The 18,113-nt window shown below is 34.2% G+C and overlaps 1 protein-coding gene across 2 annotated transcripts in view; it reads right to left on the bottom strand.

The window, feature by feature from the left end:
* The window catches only part of CD2AP (CD2 associated protein), a 121,918-nt gene that overhangs the window by 12,378 nt on the left and 91,427 nt on the right, over nucleotides 1–18,113 (bottom strand). For both annotated transcript variants that reach the window (XM_090282557.1, XM_090282558.1), the window contains 4 exons: nucleotides 9,306–9,468; nucleotides 8,835–8,977; nucleotides 1,978–2,090; nucleotides 1,167–1,268 (listed from right to left, as the gene is read on the bottom strand). In XM_090282557.1, the coding sequence (XP_090138683.1) occupies nucleotides 1,167–1,268; nucleotides 1,978–2,090; nucleotides 8,835–8,977; nucleotides 9,306–9,468 (521 nt within the window). The remainder of the gene's footprint in view (nucleotides 1–1,166; nucleotides 1,269–1,977; nucleotides 2,091–8,834; nucleotides 8,978–9,305; nucleotides 9,469–18,113) is intronic.

The following is an 18,113-nucleotide window of genomic DNA, read 5'->3' as shown; positions in this document are numbered from 1 at the left end:
AACAGCAAATAAAATTTCAATAGACTGCTAACAGCTGAGAGAATCAGATTAAGTATATCTGATAAAATGGAATAGCAGCCAAATGCCCTGTAATGAATTTGAGAAAAAAAGATGACCTTCTTAAATATGAGTGCCAGTTGTGGCAATACTACTTTAAATAAAAATGGCAAGAGTTTAGAAGAGTCTTAATACCATATAACAGATTGAAGAATCCATGTACTCTGCCATTCATTCCAGTAGTATTCAGTGCTTATTATGGTGCCAAGCATCAAGCTAGGTAAAAAGTAAACAGAAGTGATGGCTTCTGACTAATGAGTACATGTTTAATAGAAAATTGAAACAGATGTAGAGATCTATGCCTTAAAGAATAGAAAACATGGCCTTGGCTGGTGTGGCTCAATTGGATGGAGCGTTGTCCTGTAACTGAAAGGTCGCAGTTTGATTCCCTGGCAAGGCACATGACTAGGTTGCAGGTTCAATCCCCCGCCTGGGCTCATAAGATTCCTAGTCCAGGTGCCTACGGGAGGCAAGCAATGGATGCTTGTCTCTCACAGTGTTTCTCTCCCTCTGTCCCTTTCTCTCTCTCTTCATATAAAAAAAAAAAAAAGAAAAAGAAAAAAAGAAGTCTTCTGTGAGGATAAACAAAGAATAGAACATATTTAACATTTTTCTTAAAGTCATGTGAAATCCTCTTAAAAAAAAAGGTCTGCAGAGAATAGTGTGATTTACCTTAAACAACTTTCTGGTTTTTTTTAATCCTCACCTGAGAACATTTTAATTTGGTTTTTTAGAGACAGTGAAAGGAAAGGAGAGAGAAACACTGATGTGAGAGAAGCATTGATTGGTTGCCTTCCTATGTGCACTGAGACTGAGGATCCATGCCTGGACCAGAATGAACCTGCAACTGAGGCATGTACCCCTACCGGGAATCCAACTGCAACCCTTCCGCCAAAGTGGCGGGGCCTAGGGAGGGACAAGAAGGGTTGAGGGAGGTGACGCTCCAACCAGTGAGCCACACCAGGCAACAACCCATTTTTTTAACAGGTATTATTTTACTTCTTGGCAGAAGAGATAATTCTTAAAGGACACTTCAAATTATACAGCTTTGACGTTTTAAAAAGAATCTTATAAAGTATACAAATCTTAGAGTACAATGCACATCTCACCTTTGGAGAGTTGCTGGAATCCTTTTTAAATTCAGATGGCTTTATGTTGGCACTATCTTCTTCTTTTGGTGACTTCAAGATTTTTTCTGGGCTATGAGGTGGCTAAAGATTTTTTAAAAATCAGGAAGCAGAAAACACCAAAGAAGGAAAGGTGAGTATTTGGATAATAAAGTAATTTTTATCTGTTTTCAGCACTTGCTGTTCCAGCTTTCCATTATTATTAACATGATGTTACATAATTTCAAGCTGAGTAAGACACTTGCATATCTTGAGGAAAAAACCAGTTGCCTCTTAGCTGTGAAAATTTTCTCTTAGGGAATTTAAAAGCACCACAGTGCTTAAGAGCAAATATATTGGCACTACTAAAGTATTATCAGTATCCCAGGCAATATATAAAAAGCATAAAAAGAAGTTCCACATTTAAATACCAGGATTAGCACTACAAAAACCTTTTAATAGTTCAAGGAGAAAGATGTTTCGGTCTTTCCTAAAATGAGTATGTACAACTCAACTCTTATCTATTGTTGTTGGACAGGCAGATCATACAATACCCTGATCTTGTTTGAATGCTCTGTGGTTTGGTCTTGGTACAACTCTTGTTTCTGATTCTGGAACCTTCCATTCCAAGCTCTGTTAAATGAGCAGGACACATTCCCCACATCTCCTTACATACAACCATGTGCCACTTGAGTGCAACAACTACCTTCCTGGTTTTCAAACTTTAGTGGAGTTACAAACCCTCCCTCATTTTTATCTTCAAAAGAACTTGACCTGCTAATTTTCCTGTTTTACAACAATAAGTGTAACTCACAGAATGTCCACCATTGAATCGGCCAGGCAACCTTCTTCCAGGCATCTTCGGTCTGTTTGCTGTGAGATGTAGCAAGTTTTCTGAGGAAGCTATGTCATCAAAATTTACAAGATCTGGAGAATAAAATTCAATTTATCTACTAAGAGAGGACTGTATATTTTAAAAGGTAAAAAAAAAATTTCTGGATTCTTAACAAACCAAAAATTAAATGACTCACACGTTGACCTGTGCTTTTCATATGCATTTAGAAAACAACACTCACCCTTAAAAACAAACATCCTCTTTATCTATTTTATAGCATAAGACTTTATAACAATATAAAGTTCATGTTTTTAATAAGACTTTGATCATAAGCTGTTGTTGCATAAAAAGCTGTCATCTTAAGTTCCTGCTTATTAAAAAAACATGATTTATTTCAACTCATAATTAATTACAATATATATATCAGAAAACTAAAACAAAAAGTTTGTTTTAAACTTCACATAGTAGTATCCTGATATTCACATTTTAAGGACTCAACTCTTATCTGCTATCCTGTTGCTTTCCAATTGCTTTTCTCAATGTAAAGTGAAAGTATAATTTAATGTTTCCTGGTACATGTGTATATGTACGTATGTATGTACACAGTAAAGCTATAGCTGGGATGCATACTCTATAGTTTATTGCAACTTCTGCTGAGATATTACCATGTTTGGAAATCATAAATCATAAATTAGATGGGAGGTCAAGGGAAAATCCTACATGGATCATCCTTTTCCCCACCATTAAAGGCTGGTTGATGTTTGATTCATAAACGAGTGTAAAGACAAATCTAGATAATTCCGATCTCTGACACAATAGTGTATAATGCTTTCACTTTTCCTACATGGTCCAATAAACCTTGCTACAGGAGATGATCTTTAATTTTGAAGCTCAGTTATTTCTAAGTAACAAAAACCTTAAGGGTATCTCCAGATACTTCCACTGTCAATATTATCTTCCTTAAGTCCAGATTGCAAACTGGGGAAATGGTAGCAGATTATTTTTGCCTAGTCTTCCAGGTATGGAATCATTCTTCACATTACCATTTACCTGGATATTTCTATGCTTTGTTAAATATTTAGCTGTCCCACGTCACTGTTTTGTTATTTTATAAAAGAACCTAAAGATTCTAATCAATACTGCCTTCAGCTTATTCATCAATTTTGATATTAAAAGTAATTCATTTAGATAACTTTTTAAAGGGATAGAAGACACAAAGGTAAGGCAGAAGTAGTGGCATCACTGGCAATATGCATTTTGTGACAAGTTTAAATGCTGACCACTTCTCCATCTTCGTATTCTGGGATTACTTTGTGTGTTCTATCTTCACATCTAGTCACTTGGTTAACACATCACAACAGGCAATGTAATGTGCTCTATTTAATTATTGTCTTGAGTCATTCAATAATGGTCTATGAGTATTTATAAAATATAACAAATCACAATAAGAAACATAATGGCTTTAATGGAAAAGGCATTATACAGTGCGAAAGACCTTGAGTTTAAATATATACTTAAATATCTCATTTTTTATCTGTAAATGTCATCAACAGAGTAAATAATATTTTTTAAATGTTAAAAATATATTGTAGTTTAAAGGGTGAAAAATTGTTCTTTACACTGATAAATGTTTACTGACAACCTAAATTAAAAAACCTTGAAAAGTACAATCCAATCATTTTGGCCCATAAGATTATTTTCAAATGCATATTTAAGCCACTTGCAGAAAGAAAAAGAAATAAACAGAAAAACATAGGACGGGATGAAGATAAATGAAATTGAAAAGGTAAATAAAAGGTAGATTGACAAAATTATACATCATGCTCATGTAGAAAGGTCTTTCATATGTCCAGTTTTGGGCTACAACACCAAGACAAATAATTTTACTATTCTGTAACTCACTCAGGTCCTCCATTTAAGCAATTAGGTTAGTAAAATGAAACAGTGCACATTTTGTACTCATGATAAATCTGCACACTTTAAAATTTCAGAGTAATAATGGATTTAGATTGTAAACGTGGCATAAAAGGCACAACAACCATTTAACTCTTGCAATCACATTGTCACTGTGCCAGCCATTTACATTTCTAAATACTACTGCCAAGAAAACGTGGAGTTTTTTAAAATCACAATGAATATCAAATTTTGGGAGAAAATAAACTGACTTTTATGGTTTTCAGTTAAACAAAAAGCTTTTCAAAAAATAAACTAATCAGGAAAATTTTTCCAACATGAATTTTATTTTAAAATGGAAAACCAAAGGGTTAGACTAGACAAACAAACATGGAAACTTTTAGTAAAATTACAAAAAAAATCAATGTGCACCACCTATTTATACTGAATATACTATTTTGATTTCTTTTATAAATTATTATCTTACCAAAATGGAGAAAGGTAGAATAATTTCCTGACACGTAAGAAGAGAAACATGGCAAACAGGCTAGGAAACAAAATCTGGAAAGAAAAGTCAAGGATAGAAACGTCTAGAAAAAAGTCTAAATCAAAAAAATTATTTTACAAAGCAGGAAAAAGGAACAATTGTAGAATGCATAAAACCAGTTCAATGTTTAGCTTAGATCTATTGCAAATCACCTAAATTGACATAAGATGTGTACTGGATTTTAGATTTTTTCTTGTTTTCAAGGGGAAAAATATGAAGAACATAAATTTAATAGACATTTAATTTAACTATAAAGAATGAGAGTTTTATTACTCACTGAGCACCAAGACAGTTTCCAAAAGGATGTTTTAGTACTAAGATTAGTGGTCAGAGTAATAAATCAGTATATTAACAACTCATTAATACAGTTGTAACTAAAATTAAACCACCTTTTAGCCTAGTTTTAGTCTTCAGCATGACAATAAACACAATGAAAAATTTTAATTCTGAGATCTAATAAAACTATATTAACTGTTCTTTTAAAATATCTCACTGTAAAAATGCAACTCAGTACAACACTTGAAATTTCATACACATATAAATGAAAATTCAATAATGTCTTGACACTCTTATCATTAAAAATACAAATTTTAATCTTTGCTCTTATACCTGCTAAATTCTACATTTTGGTGTGTGGTGCTTTGTATTATTTTTATATCCCAGTTCTGATACAAGCTCATTTTTTTTTTACAGTGTGTACCACTCAAGGCAGGTGTTTTATTAGAAAAAAATCACAACAAATTCTTTCTGGAAGAAATAAATGAATAAATATGGGAAAGTAATTCAAACAAAAACAGGTCAACTATCAAATGGAACTGAAGAGAAAGAATGATTCCTTACTTAAAAATAAAGGTTTCTGGCCCTGGCTGGTGTGGCTCAGTAGACTGAGCGCTGGCCTTGAGAACCACAGGGTCACCGGTTTGATTCCTAGTCAGGGCATAAAGCCTGGGTTGCAGGCCAGGTCCCAGTTGGCAGCATGTGAGAAGCAACCACACATTGATTTTTCTCTCCTTCTCTTTCTCCCTTCCCTTCCCTTCCTGCCCTCTAAAAATAAATAAATAAGTAAAAATTAAAAAAATAAATAAATATAAAGAAAAGGCTTTTGGGTCAAATCACATATGTATTTCTAAAATTTCTTTTTTACCCAAGAAGAATTTAGCAAAGAAAAACAAAAAGATAAAATACTATACTCAAGGGATACTTCATCAGCTATATTTTCTCAATGACATAGCTAGGTTACCACTAAATTTTCTATCTTGTATTTTAAACTAATTGCAAAACAATTTTAATTCCTGGAAAACTGACTATTTTAAAAATATTTAGGTTGTGTAAACTTTATAATTAACCAGTAGTGGCAATGAGATTATTCTAACAAATTTTTGATGAAGTGTTTGAAAAAACAATTAAAACATGGTTGTAATAGCTCTACAATTCATAGTACTATTTTATATCATATATGAAAATATACACATATATACACATATATATATATGTGTGTGTGAGTATATATTTATACATATATAAATATAAATATAAATATAAATATAATATATATATATATATATATATATATATATAAATCTCAAAAGAAAACCAAAAAGTCTTAGGAATGTTTTTCTTATAGTATGGACAAAAGTCAGTCTGTATTTATACACATATATGTGTTTTATATGACTTCATGTACAGGAAAATCCTATCTGAGAGCAGAAAAAAAATTTACATCCTTTATAGACAGGAGCAGAAACAGAATGAGAAGGGATTAACAATGGAGGAGGGGGAGTGGAAGGGAAATAATGTTTATACCAATTTCCCTGTCAGGTGTTCTAATAGGTATAACAGATATTTTAGGCCATTCGTTAGTTAAGCAAGAAAATAAGATTAACAGAAGAAACATGCCAATAATGATCATCAACTAATAATTTACAACCCACATTTTTCACCAGTGAGGTCAGTGTACTTTCTATTATGCCATTTCACCTGAAATTATTACTTTATATAATAATAAAGCTCTAAGGAGATTCTTCTATTTTTTAAAAACTTTTTGAAATGTATGTTAAAGGGCTACATTGATATCCTGTTTAAAAATTGTAAAACCTCAAACTGAGCCAAAAATATAATTTAAAATATGCCCCAACCCAATACCAAATATGAGGTTGCATTCAATGCAGAACACAGTTTCTGACAAAGAGGTAAAACACTTTTCTACTACAGGTACTAAGAACATATTATATGCTACTTAAAAATGAAATAAGGAATGACTTGATTTGAGGTCTGAGACATAAGCATGTTGTTGTCAGCAACCACGCCTTTTAAGTTGACACACTACTTGTGCCTACAACAGTACTGTGGAGAGAACATTTCCTAGTAAGTATCTGCCATTGAAGATACACTTGATCTCCAAGATTTGCATTTTCTGAACTTGACAGGGTCACCAAGGGCAGCCTGATGGCAGAAGGAATCAAGGACAGTAGCTAGAAAGTCAGCTGTTAGTTTTTTGACCATATATAAGTCTCAGCATCTCTAAATTACTCTCGTATTCATTTGATTTAAAAATAAATAGAAAATTTCAAAACCCAGTTTCACAAAACCTCTTTGGCTTTTAATGAAACCTAAATGACTATGAATATAAGAATTGGGATCAAAGACAAAGTAAAAAGAACTTTTCAACCAAGTTTCACACTGTTACATGTCATTTCTACTAGACATGTAGAAAAGAAAACAAAACTTAGTGGTGATTGTATGTAGAAAAAGTTTTAAAAACCAAAAATGGTTTTTATTTACATAAATCCTCTTGCAATTGACATCAGACAAGCAAATAAAGAAAAATGTGCAAGGATGATATGAAGTAACAGAAAATACATAGATTCTAAATATTACTCCTTCAGCTCCCAAACAGACTCATCAAAATTTAAAACCTCTGATCAAGATCGCAGAAAATTGTGGAAACTGAAAAGGTAATGTCCATAAATTTTTGATTTCCAGAGTCAAAACTGCACTTAATCTTTATTTCTTCAACTATTACTTTTGAAAACACATTTCTAGCTGTATTTTATATCAAATAGAAAACAAGAATAGAATTGTATTTTTTGCCACTAACCTCAACAGAAAAAGTATTTTTTAAAAAACACAAAAAAGGTTTTGATTTTATTAACAGTGAATACAAATTATTTTCATCAGATAAAATATACTGAATATACTTGAGTGAATGCTTCTACAATACAATCAACATCTTAAATTCTAGAAATTATTAATGAATATGGTTTCATCCAAAGCAAGCAGGAGCCAAAAATACACGATGAAAGAATCTATAAAACGTTCAAATTAAAACACTGTGGGAAGCCATGTTTAGGTCAGAGCTTTGGTATTGGCAAATGAAAAGTAGAAAGACAAAATCACCTGAAAAATTTGAAAGGTATTAAGTAGTGAAAAACATCTAAGTGTAACTGACCTTTAGTTTCTGTTAACAATAAAACTCAAAAAATATATTTAACACATAAAGATTAAAAAACATATTTCATAGAGCATTTAATATAAAGGGATTTAAAGCATTCTCTGTGGCTTATGTGATCTTGAACATTTGATGTGCCTTAAGCTTACTTTATTTAGATGCAAAATAGGGAAAATTAGCATCTACCTCTTAAAAAGTTTTGTAAAGATAAAATAAGAACATATATGAGAAAGTGCTTTGAAAATGAAAAAAAAAACAAACTAAAAACAAATTCAAAGTACCATATAATAACCATTGTCACAAAATAATGAGTGTCCAATACTTTAATAGTGAGAACTTTATCAAGGATTCCTGTTTCAAGTGTTCCATTTTAAAACTAAAAGGTATAAAAGACTAGAGACTAATAAAGACAATAGGCTGAAAAATCAGTCCAAAAACTTAAGGAACAACATTTAGCTAAAAAAAGTCAAATCTGCTGATATGTAGAGAGCAAGTCACAAAAAGCCTATTTGCCTGAACTGGAAACAAAAGTATATATTGAGGTTAAATGGAAAATAAAAATTCTTCTTAAATGTAATCTAGCGCTGGTAATGAAAGTCTACACCACATCTCTTTATCTTTATACCTTTAAAACTAAAATGTCTTTATATCTGCCTGACTTAGGTGGTGTGGTTATTCTATTATGAAGGGACAGAATAAACAGATGAACTCTTGATATCCACTCAGTCCTCAGACCAGTAAGAAAGCTTATGTGAACCATAAATATTTGGCCCATTTATCTTCTTTTACATTTTTCTATTTTGGATTCACAGATTTTAAAGAAATCTTAATTAAATTCCACTGTATCTGTCCACACAAATTACATACAGAAATTTCTTATTTTTAATACTTTCTGAAAACTATATTGGCAACTTTTTTACTGTATCATCTTTCTACATGTTAACTTACCCGTTTCTTTAAAGCTCCTAACTGTAAATGAATCTAGGTCTACTGATTTTGGTCTAAGTGGTAACTGTTCAGAATCTAGTTTTGGTTTTGATACTGGCTCAGTTTCAAATTTTGATGAAATGGTAGACACTTCCCCATTAATCCTGAAATGAGAAAAATCAAACAAAGGCAAAAGATCACTTATATGTGAAACATGACCATTTTTTAACACTGTAATTTAATGATATTAAAGATGTTAGAGCATAATGGTGATTTTTTTCTTTCTGTTCTATAAAATGATTTTCATAAACATTAACCTTTACCAAGCATGGATATAAGATCAACATTTAACAGAAAATTATTCAAGTCTATAGTCAAAAACATGGAAAACAAATACTTTAAAAATTACTTTCAGATTTAGAAAGGCAGTAGAGCCATTGATGCCAAAGGCATATATAGTAATAAACTAACTTAAAATTAGGTAAAATTTACCTGGCTACAGGTGGTGGCGGAGGAACCGGTTTCTCAGGTCGCTTTGAGTACATTGTTCCAGGAGATCTCAATAAATTATTGGCTTTGGTGGGTGGAGTAGGCTTCTTCGGTGGGACTTGTGGAGCAGCTGGTTTAGGTTTCTGTTCCAGCATGGATTTTTCATCTGATCATTTAAAAATATTTAGTAAGGTATTAAAAATGGGAACTGTTTAGGTTTTTCTATGGCTTAAAGCTAATATCAGGCTGGAAAAGTGTGAAACAGAAAAGACATGATTTGGGTGTGCATACTGTTTTATGTATTTTAAAGTTATAATGTAATAATCCTAAATATCTAAAAAAGTTTACTTTGTTGGGGTTGGGGACCCTAAATAAGCTTATGATATACAAATAATGCCTGCTTCTATTGTCTTCCCGGCATCCTTTGCTCTTAGGGGTGGTATCCTACTCAAATATAACCACTCATGCTTTTATTCTAAGCAGAAAACAATATTATCTAGACTTAAATCCAGACCACTTTCTGAAAATGGAGAAGGAACTGAAAATGAGTATGAATTCTAGTGTCATTTAACCTATTTTTTTAAAAATCTTAAAAGAAACTAAGGCTAGACTGATTAGTCAAAGATAAGAAAATTACAGGCTTGTATTTATGATTCTCACCATGGTATCAGAAATTTTATTAACAAAATTTTTCTATTTTGGCTTCATGTCCACGATTAAATCAATTATACTTAATAGAATAAAATATTTAAAAAAAATAAATCAATCAACTGTACTATATTGATTTGTTATGTAATATATGATGGCAGTGTATTTGAGTACTAGATTTTATTTTTAATCGAGGTAAAACTTAACATAAAATTAACCATTTTAAAGTAGACAAGTCAGTGCCATTTAGTATATTCACCATGTTTTGCAACCACCACTTCTACCTACCTCTAAAACCCTCCATTCCCCCAAAAGAAAACTGTTCCCTTTAATCAGTTACGCCCCTTTCTCTACTCTACCCAGCCCCTGGAAACCACAATGCTGTTTTCTATCTCTATATTTTTACTTATTCTATATGCATACACAGAATCATACTGTATATGACCTTTTTTTGCCTGGCTTATTTCATGTAGCATAATAACATTTACAGTATTCTTTCACTTATCGCGGGTATTATGTTCCAGACCCCCCGTGAAGTAGGAACCTTAAATTTATTCTACACTCTAAAACCTACGTAACTTTAACAACATATGTATACAGTACTGCAAAATCCTGCGATATAGTGAAAAATCCATGATAATTAAATATAGTATTTTAAAAAATCCTGCAATACATTGAGGCCGCAATAAGTGAACAGCGATATAGCGAGGGACTACTATATAAGGTTCATCTGCATTGTACTGGGTTAGCCAAAAAGTCTATTTAGGTCTTTTCCATAAAGGAGACATTTTTCATTTTCACCAATAACTTGACTGACTTGGATATTTTGAGTGTTTGGCCAAAATGTCAACAGTACTAAGAAACTTCGCAAACGACTTTTGACACATTCGATCAATCATAGCACCTTCTCTATACACTGCAAATATTTTTTTGGGTTTCAGTTGCATTTTTATCTTTCTTAAAATAATAAAGCATAATATGCCAAAAATGTTGCATAGGTTCTTTCATCTTCAATTTTAAAACGGTTGCACAAAAATTCATCAATTTTGAAAGGTTTTTTAAAAATGCACACCGATATGACCAATACGACAGCTATCACAATACAATCTAACAAACTTGTTTTGAATAAAGTTAAAGACAGCTAAGGACTACTAGAGCCACCACCATACAGAAAAAACTAAACGAACTTTTTGGCCAAACCCATAGCAGGCATCACTTTTTTCTTTCTTTTTATGACTCAATAATATCCATAAATACAGCACAATCCATGCGTTGAAGGACATCTGGGCTGTTTCCACTTTCTGGTTATTGTGAACTCTGCTGCTATGAACATTTCTGTAGAACTATTTATTTGAATACCCATTTCCAATTCTTTTGGGTATATATTGGAGGAATGGCTGAATCATATGGTAGTTTTATGTTTAATTTTTTGAGAGCTACCAAACATTTTCATAGCAGCTGAAACATTTTATATTTGTAACAGCAATATGTGAGGGGTTTAATTCCACCACATTCTTTTTAAAAGATTTTATTTATTTATTTTTAGAGAGAGGGGAAGGGAGGGAGAAAAAAAGGGAGAGAAACATGGATTGGTTGCCCCTCGTATGTGTGTGCCCCGAACAGGAAGTGAACATGCATCCCAGGCATGTGCCCTGACTGGGAATTGAACTGGCAACCTCTCACTTTGCAGAGACGATGCTCAACCCACTGAGCCACATCGGTCAGGGCTTCACCACATTCTTGACAACACTTGCTATTTTTCATTTTTTATTATTATAGCCATCCCAGTAAATGTGAAGTGGTAGCTTGTTGTGGTTTGGTCAGCATTTCCCCAATGACAATAAGCATCTTGTCACGTGCTTGTAAGCCATTTGTGTATCTCGTTTAGAAAAATATTTTCGTTTTTTGACCATGTTTTGATTGGGTTATCTTTCTGCTGGTGAATCTTAATAGTTCTTTATAGATTCCAGAAGCTAGACACTTTATATGTTCCAGATACCGAATACAGGATTTGCAAATATTTTCTCCCACTCTGTAGTTTCTCTTTTCACTTTCTTTATAATGATCACTTTCCCGATAATGTCCTTGGATGCAGAGAAGTTTTTAAATTTTAACGAGTGTTAGTTCCCTCTTGCATGAATAGGAGTAAAAAAATGATACTGGTAAAAAAATGACAAGTAATGATACTGGTACCAAAGCATGAATAATTACAAGTGCATAAACTCTGACAGAAAAATCAAATATCTATTCTTTATCATTGGTTACTTGGAAATGCCCCAGAAAAAAAAAAAACCATAGTATCCAAAAAGTAGCAAGTGTATTCATAATTAAAATCTATTTTCTGAACATTTTGGGACAATAGAAACAGACCTACATTTATCTCCGTGGAGTGACGCAGGCTGGAGTAGAACATATTTTCAGAAGCATTAAGTACAAAGCTCAGGAAGCTATCATCCCATGAACACACCTGAGTGACCACCACTCAGGCCAAAAACTAAACATTAGCAACATTATAGTCCCCCTTGTGCCTCTTCTCCCAATTACTACCCTATTGCTCCTATCGAAAGATATCTTCTAACACCATAGACCACTTTTGTATATTTTAACTTTACATCAATAAAATAAATGATTCATGCTGCTGTGTGAAACTAGTTCAATCACTTGTTGCTATATAGTATTCTGGTAAGATGATCCTTTAATTAATTTATATGTTCAACTGCTAGTAGACATTTGTGTTGTTTCCAATTGGGAACCAATATAAATAAAGCTATAAAAATTTTTTCTCAAATGAGTCTTTTGGCAATATACAGATAATGTTTTATAGAACTGTATAGCTAAAACCTATATAATTTTATTAACCAATGTCAACTCAATAAACTCAGTATTTAAAAAATGAGTCTTCTGGTGCACATATGGAGCACACTTCTGCTGGACCTACAACTAGGAATAAAAGTGCTAGATAATAGGATACGACTAGATTCAAACCTAGTTCCTCATATTAGATAACAATACATGTTTCCACCAACAGTATATGAGTTCTGCTAATCTGTTTCCTCACCACCATTTAGTAGTCAGTCTTTTAAAAAAATTCTGCCCATTTTGGTGAGAATCTTACTTTTTGGTTTATGTTTATATTTCCTTCCTGACAATGAAATTGGGTAACTTTTCACACTGACAAAGTGACTATTCAATTCTATTAATTGCATTTTTGGGCTGTCTTTGTAGGAATATATATATATCTCCACAACTTTTCATCCTCCTAATGATATCATTGTAACAGACATTTAATGTAGTACAGTATTCCCTCACTTATCACGAGTATCATGTTTTAGATCCCCCCGCGATACATGAAAATCTGTGAAGTAGGAACCTTACATTTATTTTAGTATTTATATTTACTTTAAGGCTTTATAAACCCTTCTCACACACTTACAAACCATTCCCAGTCCCTTAACCTTTCCCACTCCCTTATTAACCTTTTCCACACTTTTATAAACACTACTTATGTTCTTAAACATATTCTACACTCTTCAACCTATGTAACTTTAACAACATATGTATACAGTACTGCAAAATCACACGATACAGCGAAAAATCCGCGATAAATAATAAAATATATTTTTAAAAATCCTGTGATATAGTGAGGCCATGATAAGTGAACCGCGATATAGAGGGACTACTGTACAATCAATCTTTTCCCTTACAGTAGGTGCCTAATGCGTCTTGTTAAAGAAATCCTTCCACCCTGGCTGGTGTGGCTCAGTTGGCTGAAGCGTCCTCAAGTAAACTGAAATGTAGAAGTTTGATTCCTGGTCACCGCACATGCCCGGGTTGTGGGTTTGGTTCCTGGTCAGGGTGCATATAATTCCCAGTTCAGGTCCATGTATGAAGCAACCAATTGATTCTATCTAGCTCTCTGTCTCGCTCCCCTCGCCTCTCTCTAGAATTAGTAAGAACGTCCTAGGGTGAGAATCAAATAAAAATCCTTCCTACTCCAAGGTCATAAAAATACTTGCTTAATTACAGTACAATCAACATGGAATTAATTGATGCGTAAGTATTTTCTAAGGTAGAGTTAGTTTCATTCAGTATCATTTATTGAAATGAATGCCTTTTCCCTCTATTATACAGTGCAACTTTGGTCAAAAGACAAGCACCTATCAAACTATTTCTGGATTCAAATCTATGTACAATGTAAGATAGAGGTTAGGACTTACTTATTTACTTCTTATATATAAATATCAATTAATCAACATTATTTATCTTTTCTATATTACAGTGGCAACTATTTTGTAAGTCACATGGATTTACTTAAATGTCTCTATTAAATAATGTTTCTTTTAACCTGAAGGACTTGAAAAAGACAGGTGTTTACAGGCAAGGCTGAATGGCAGGTATGTGGCTCAGCTTCTGTGCCCTGAAGGGCAAACTGAAGGTCAAACTAAATGTTCCTTGTTTAAGCTCCAGCAAAGCAGAACTAAAGATCATAAGATCTTGCTGCTCTTCTTGTGCTTATGCAAATGAACAGGATAAATTAAAAATGGACTTAATGCAGTCCCTTTAATGACAAGGAGGGTAATCTTAAGGAGAAAAATCATGATTCAAGGAAAATCACAATGCTCAGTGGTAGACTATAAAGTAGTGCAGCTAACCGTCTTTAAAGTTTCTTTTCATATGAAAGTTAAACTAGGTCTATGGCATCATCAAAGATGCTTAATTTACAGGCAAGAAGAATGTCAAATGCCTTGCAACTGGATATCTTTCCAATAAGACAGTCTTACAGATTTAGAGACTTGTTTGTGGGTTACATTGCATAAATTAACATGTGTTTTCTGTTTTCAAAGGGCATAAGCCTATGATCTCATTACCTGAGTGATTGTATGTATAGGCCTCACTTAATCCTGTCTACATTGCTGCCTCCTGAGACTCAACAGTTTGGCTGAACTAAATGGCTGGGTTGGTGAAGAATGGGGTGGTCTGTAGGCTTCACTTTAAAACTGGTTTCTCTTTCCTATCCTAATGGCTTGGACAAAGCCCAGAGGTCTGAGAGGGGGAAAACCTAAAATATTTCCCTCAGCCCAAACTAAGTATAATGCGCAAAAGGGTTTTGGACAGGTGAGATGTGCCTGGCACACCTTTCTCCAAAGAAGCCCTTTTTTTTCCCTAATGTGGGACATTGAAAAATTAATACCTGCCTTTTGTCATCTAGGGGTTATGGATTCAATGATGTCTTTTAACCCTGTTGCCAAATCTGTTGCCTCCAGAATACAATAAGGATGCCAGCCTGTTAAACCAAGCACACCGCTGTCTGGGAATAGCCAACTGACCTGGAGTCTGCAAGATCATTCCCCATGTGGGAAGGCAACCTCCCCTCCAAACCCCTACCCACTCTTACTAGGGATTTCCGGACCCAAGGGTAGGTAGGACCATGACCATGCCCAGCTTGAAGCAGCTAGAGGAGCTCGAGACCTTTGCCCATTGTTCTTTATAAGATTATAAAGGGTTGTAAGTCTGAGAGGGAGGGATTATTTTTTATTGTTTAAAAAATTAATTTAAAAAAAGAAGAATAATATAGGAAAGGGTGAAGCCAGAGAGCTTGTATGTATGACCCATGGGCATGGGCATGGGCTGGGTGGGGTGGGGTGTGGGATTGCTGGGGGAGGGGTGGTGCTGGGCGGAGGGGAGCAAGGGGGAAAAATTGTAATTATTGTAACAATATAATCAATAAAATATACTTAAAAATATTAAAAAAAATAATGTTTCTTTTACTATAGTCAACTTTGTCAGCAATTAATAGAGTTAGACTAGCTTTCTTTTGATTGACATTTGCCTGGAATATCTTTGTCCATCCTTTCAACTTTATCCATCTTGAATCCTTATGATTTAACTATGCCTCTTACTAACAGAATATGGTTGGGTTAATTTTTCTTTCTCTAATAGGAATATTTTCTGTTATTACTTAATATTTGTTATTCTTTCTTGCTTGGTCTATTTTCACTTTCTCTTGCTAGCCTTTGTATTTTTATTGTTCCACATTGTCCTTACTATTATCTTACTACTATACATTATTCTATTTTTGTAGTTGCCTATAGATTACAACACATACCCTTGCCTTATCAAAGTCATATGTAAATTCCGTACTGGCTAAAACTTGAATTCCATTTATACCCTTTCTGTACTGAGTGCTTACTTTTATGAGAGCCCAGAAGACATCATTAATGGTTCACATAGTGTGTTTGTGTGTGTGTGTGTTTATCTATTTTATATATATATATATTTCTTCCTGGAGGCAAATTTTATTGCTTAAACTCACATTATTAGAATCAGCTGCAAATACAGACTTTCAACTGCTTTTTGATGGGGCAATATAGGAGAATATTGTAATTTGGGGCAACAACTTGGAGGAATCACCTATAGGTGTTATGCTGTTTGTTTATCCATTGGTTTGGGCTATTTGTATCTATTTTTTAAAAGGTGAAATTTAAATGGAAAAAGCGGCGGAGAGGAATTTCTTAACAAAGGGATTGAAAATAGAGGTGGCTTTCCTTTTCAGGCCACCTCTCATGAATGTGCAACTCTGATATATTTAGTTTTACACTTTGGTATTTGCACCTCACATCTCTTTTATTTCTTTTTGTCTCTTGCTTTGATCTCACACACACACTGTCAATATTTAAACTTGTCTACCTAACCAAGCCTTTCTGTTGCTCTTCATATCTGCAACTCCTACCTTACAATTAGAATAATTTCCCTTTTGCTTGAATAACATCCTTCAATACTGCCAACAGTATTAGCATAGTAGTGATAATAAATTTTCAGATTTAACAGATCTAAAAATGTCTTCATCTTTTTTTCTGAAGATATTTTCACTGGTAATATAAATCTATGTTAGCAGTTATTTCCTTGAACACTTTGGTGACATCATTCCATCGTCTTCTGGATTCCATATTTTCCTGCTGAGAAGCAACTGTCTATCTGATTTTTTCTCATCTAAAGCAATGTGTCTTATTCTCTGGTTGCTTTCAGGATTATCTTTGTCTTTTGTTTCTAGCAGAATGACTGCAATGAAGTATATATAGGGTAGCAGTCTTTGCATTTTACAATGTTGGGATCCATGGTACTTCTTGATTCTGTACTACATGTTTAATGAATGCTTAACAGAAACTCTCAGCAAAGGTTCATCTTTTATTTCCTATTCACATCAAATTCCCTGTGAAATCATGCACATTTCCCTCCAGATACTGTCTCTATTTCGTACTCATCTCATTTCCTCATCCTTACAACTCTTGGGATCCAATCATTCGACAAGGTGTATGTAATGTGAGACCTAAACCACCTTCCTTATTGTAGAGCCTAATCGTCGTCGTCGGCAGCCGTCCGTCTCGAGAGACGATGGTGTAGCTTCTTAAGAGTCTATCTGCACCGCCGAGAATGGCTGTGCAGTCCGACTCGGGGGTGACACGGTATCTGTCTCCTCCCGTGTTGAATCGACATCTTGCAATGACGCTGGAGTGTCCTCTCCAGTGAAGCTGAAGCTACAGAGCCTGGGCAGGGTGATATGGAGGGTCTGCTGTTGCCCATGCAGCAGACCCCCCCTCTCTTCGCAGCTGAAGGGTCCAAGGGAAAGACGGAGTCAATACAGCTTGGCTTCAGGTGCGCCGCAGGAGTTGCTGGTGTTGACTACAACGTCAAACCGCCTTAGGGACTCCGGCTCCGGATTTTCTGTCGGGGTTTACTCCCTTAGCCTTTCCCCTGAAGAGGTATGCCGCAAGGCAGCGGAGGTTTTTTTTTGGAATCAGAGTTTTCCTTCTCTGATGTGCCCTGACTGGAAGATCGAACCAGCGACACTTAGCTCGCAGGCCGACGCTCAATCCACTGAGCCAAACCAGCCAGGGCTAGAGCCTAATACATCTCAGTATTTTTAGCAGATAATGTATTTTATTCAGTCAAATATACCCTGCCTTCATATGATTACATCAAGCCAGTAAGTGTATAGCATTCTTTTTACAAGACTGATCAGTTTGTAAGTGCACATGTGCCTAAAGCTGGTCCAAAAAACTGAGGACTTACATGCCATGGTTGTGGAGGGGTTTTCTTCTTCTTTCCTATTAAGTAATCATACTGCCCTGATTGCCACTGTCAACATTGTTGTAACCACAAGGG

Source organism: Furipterus horrens, unplaced genomic scaffold (assembly GCF_987537825.1).
Source record: "Furipterus horrens unplaced genomic scaffold, mFurHor1.1.pri manual_scaffold_6, whole genome shotgun sequence".
Classification (NCBI taxonomy): Eukaryota; Metazoa; Chordata; class Mammalia; order Chiroptera; family Furipteridae; genus Furipterus; species Furipterus horrens.
The sequence above is the reverse complement of the archived record's forward strand: the minus strand, read 5'-3'. Positions and strand labels throughout refer to the sequence as shown.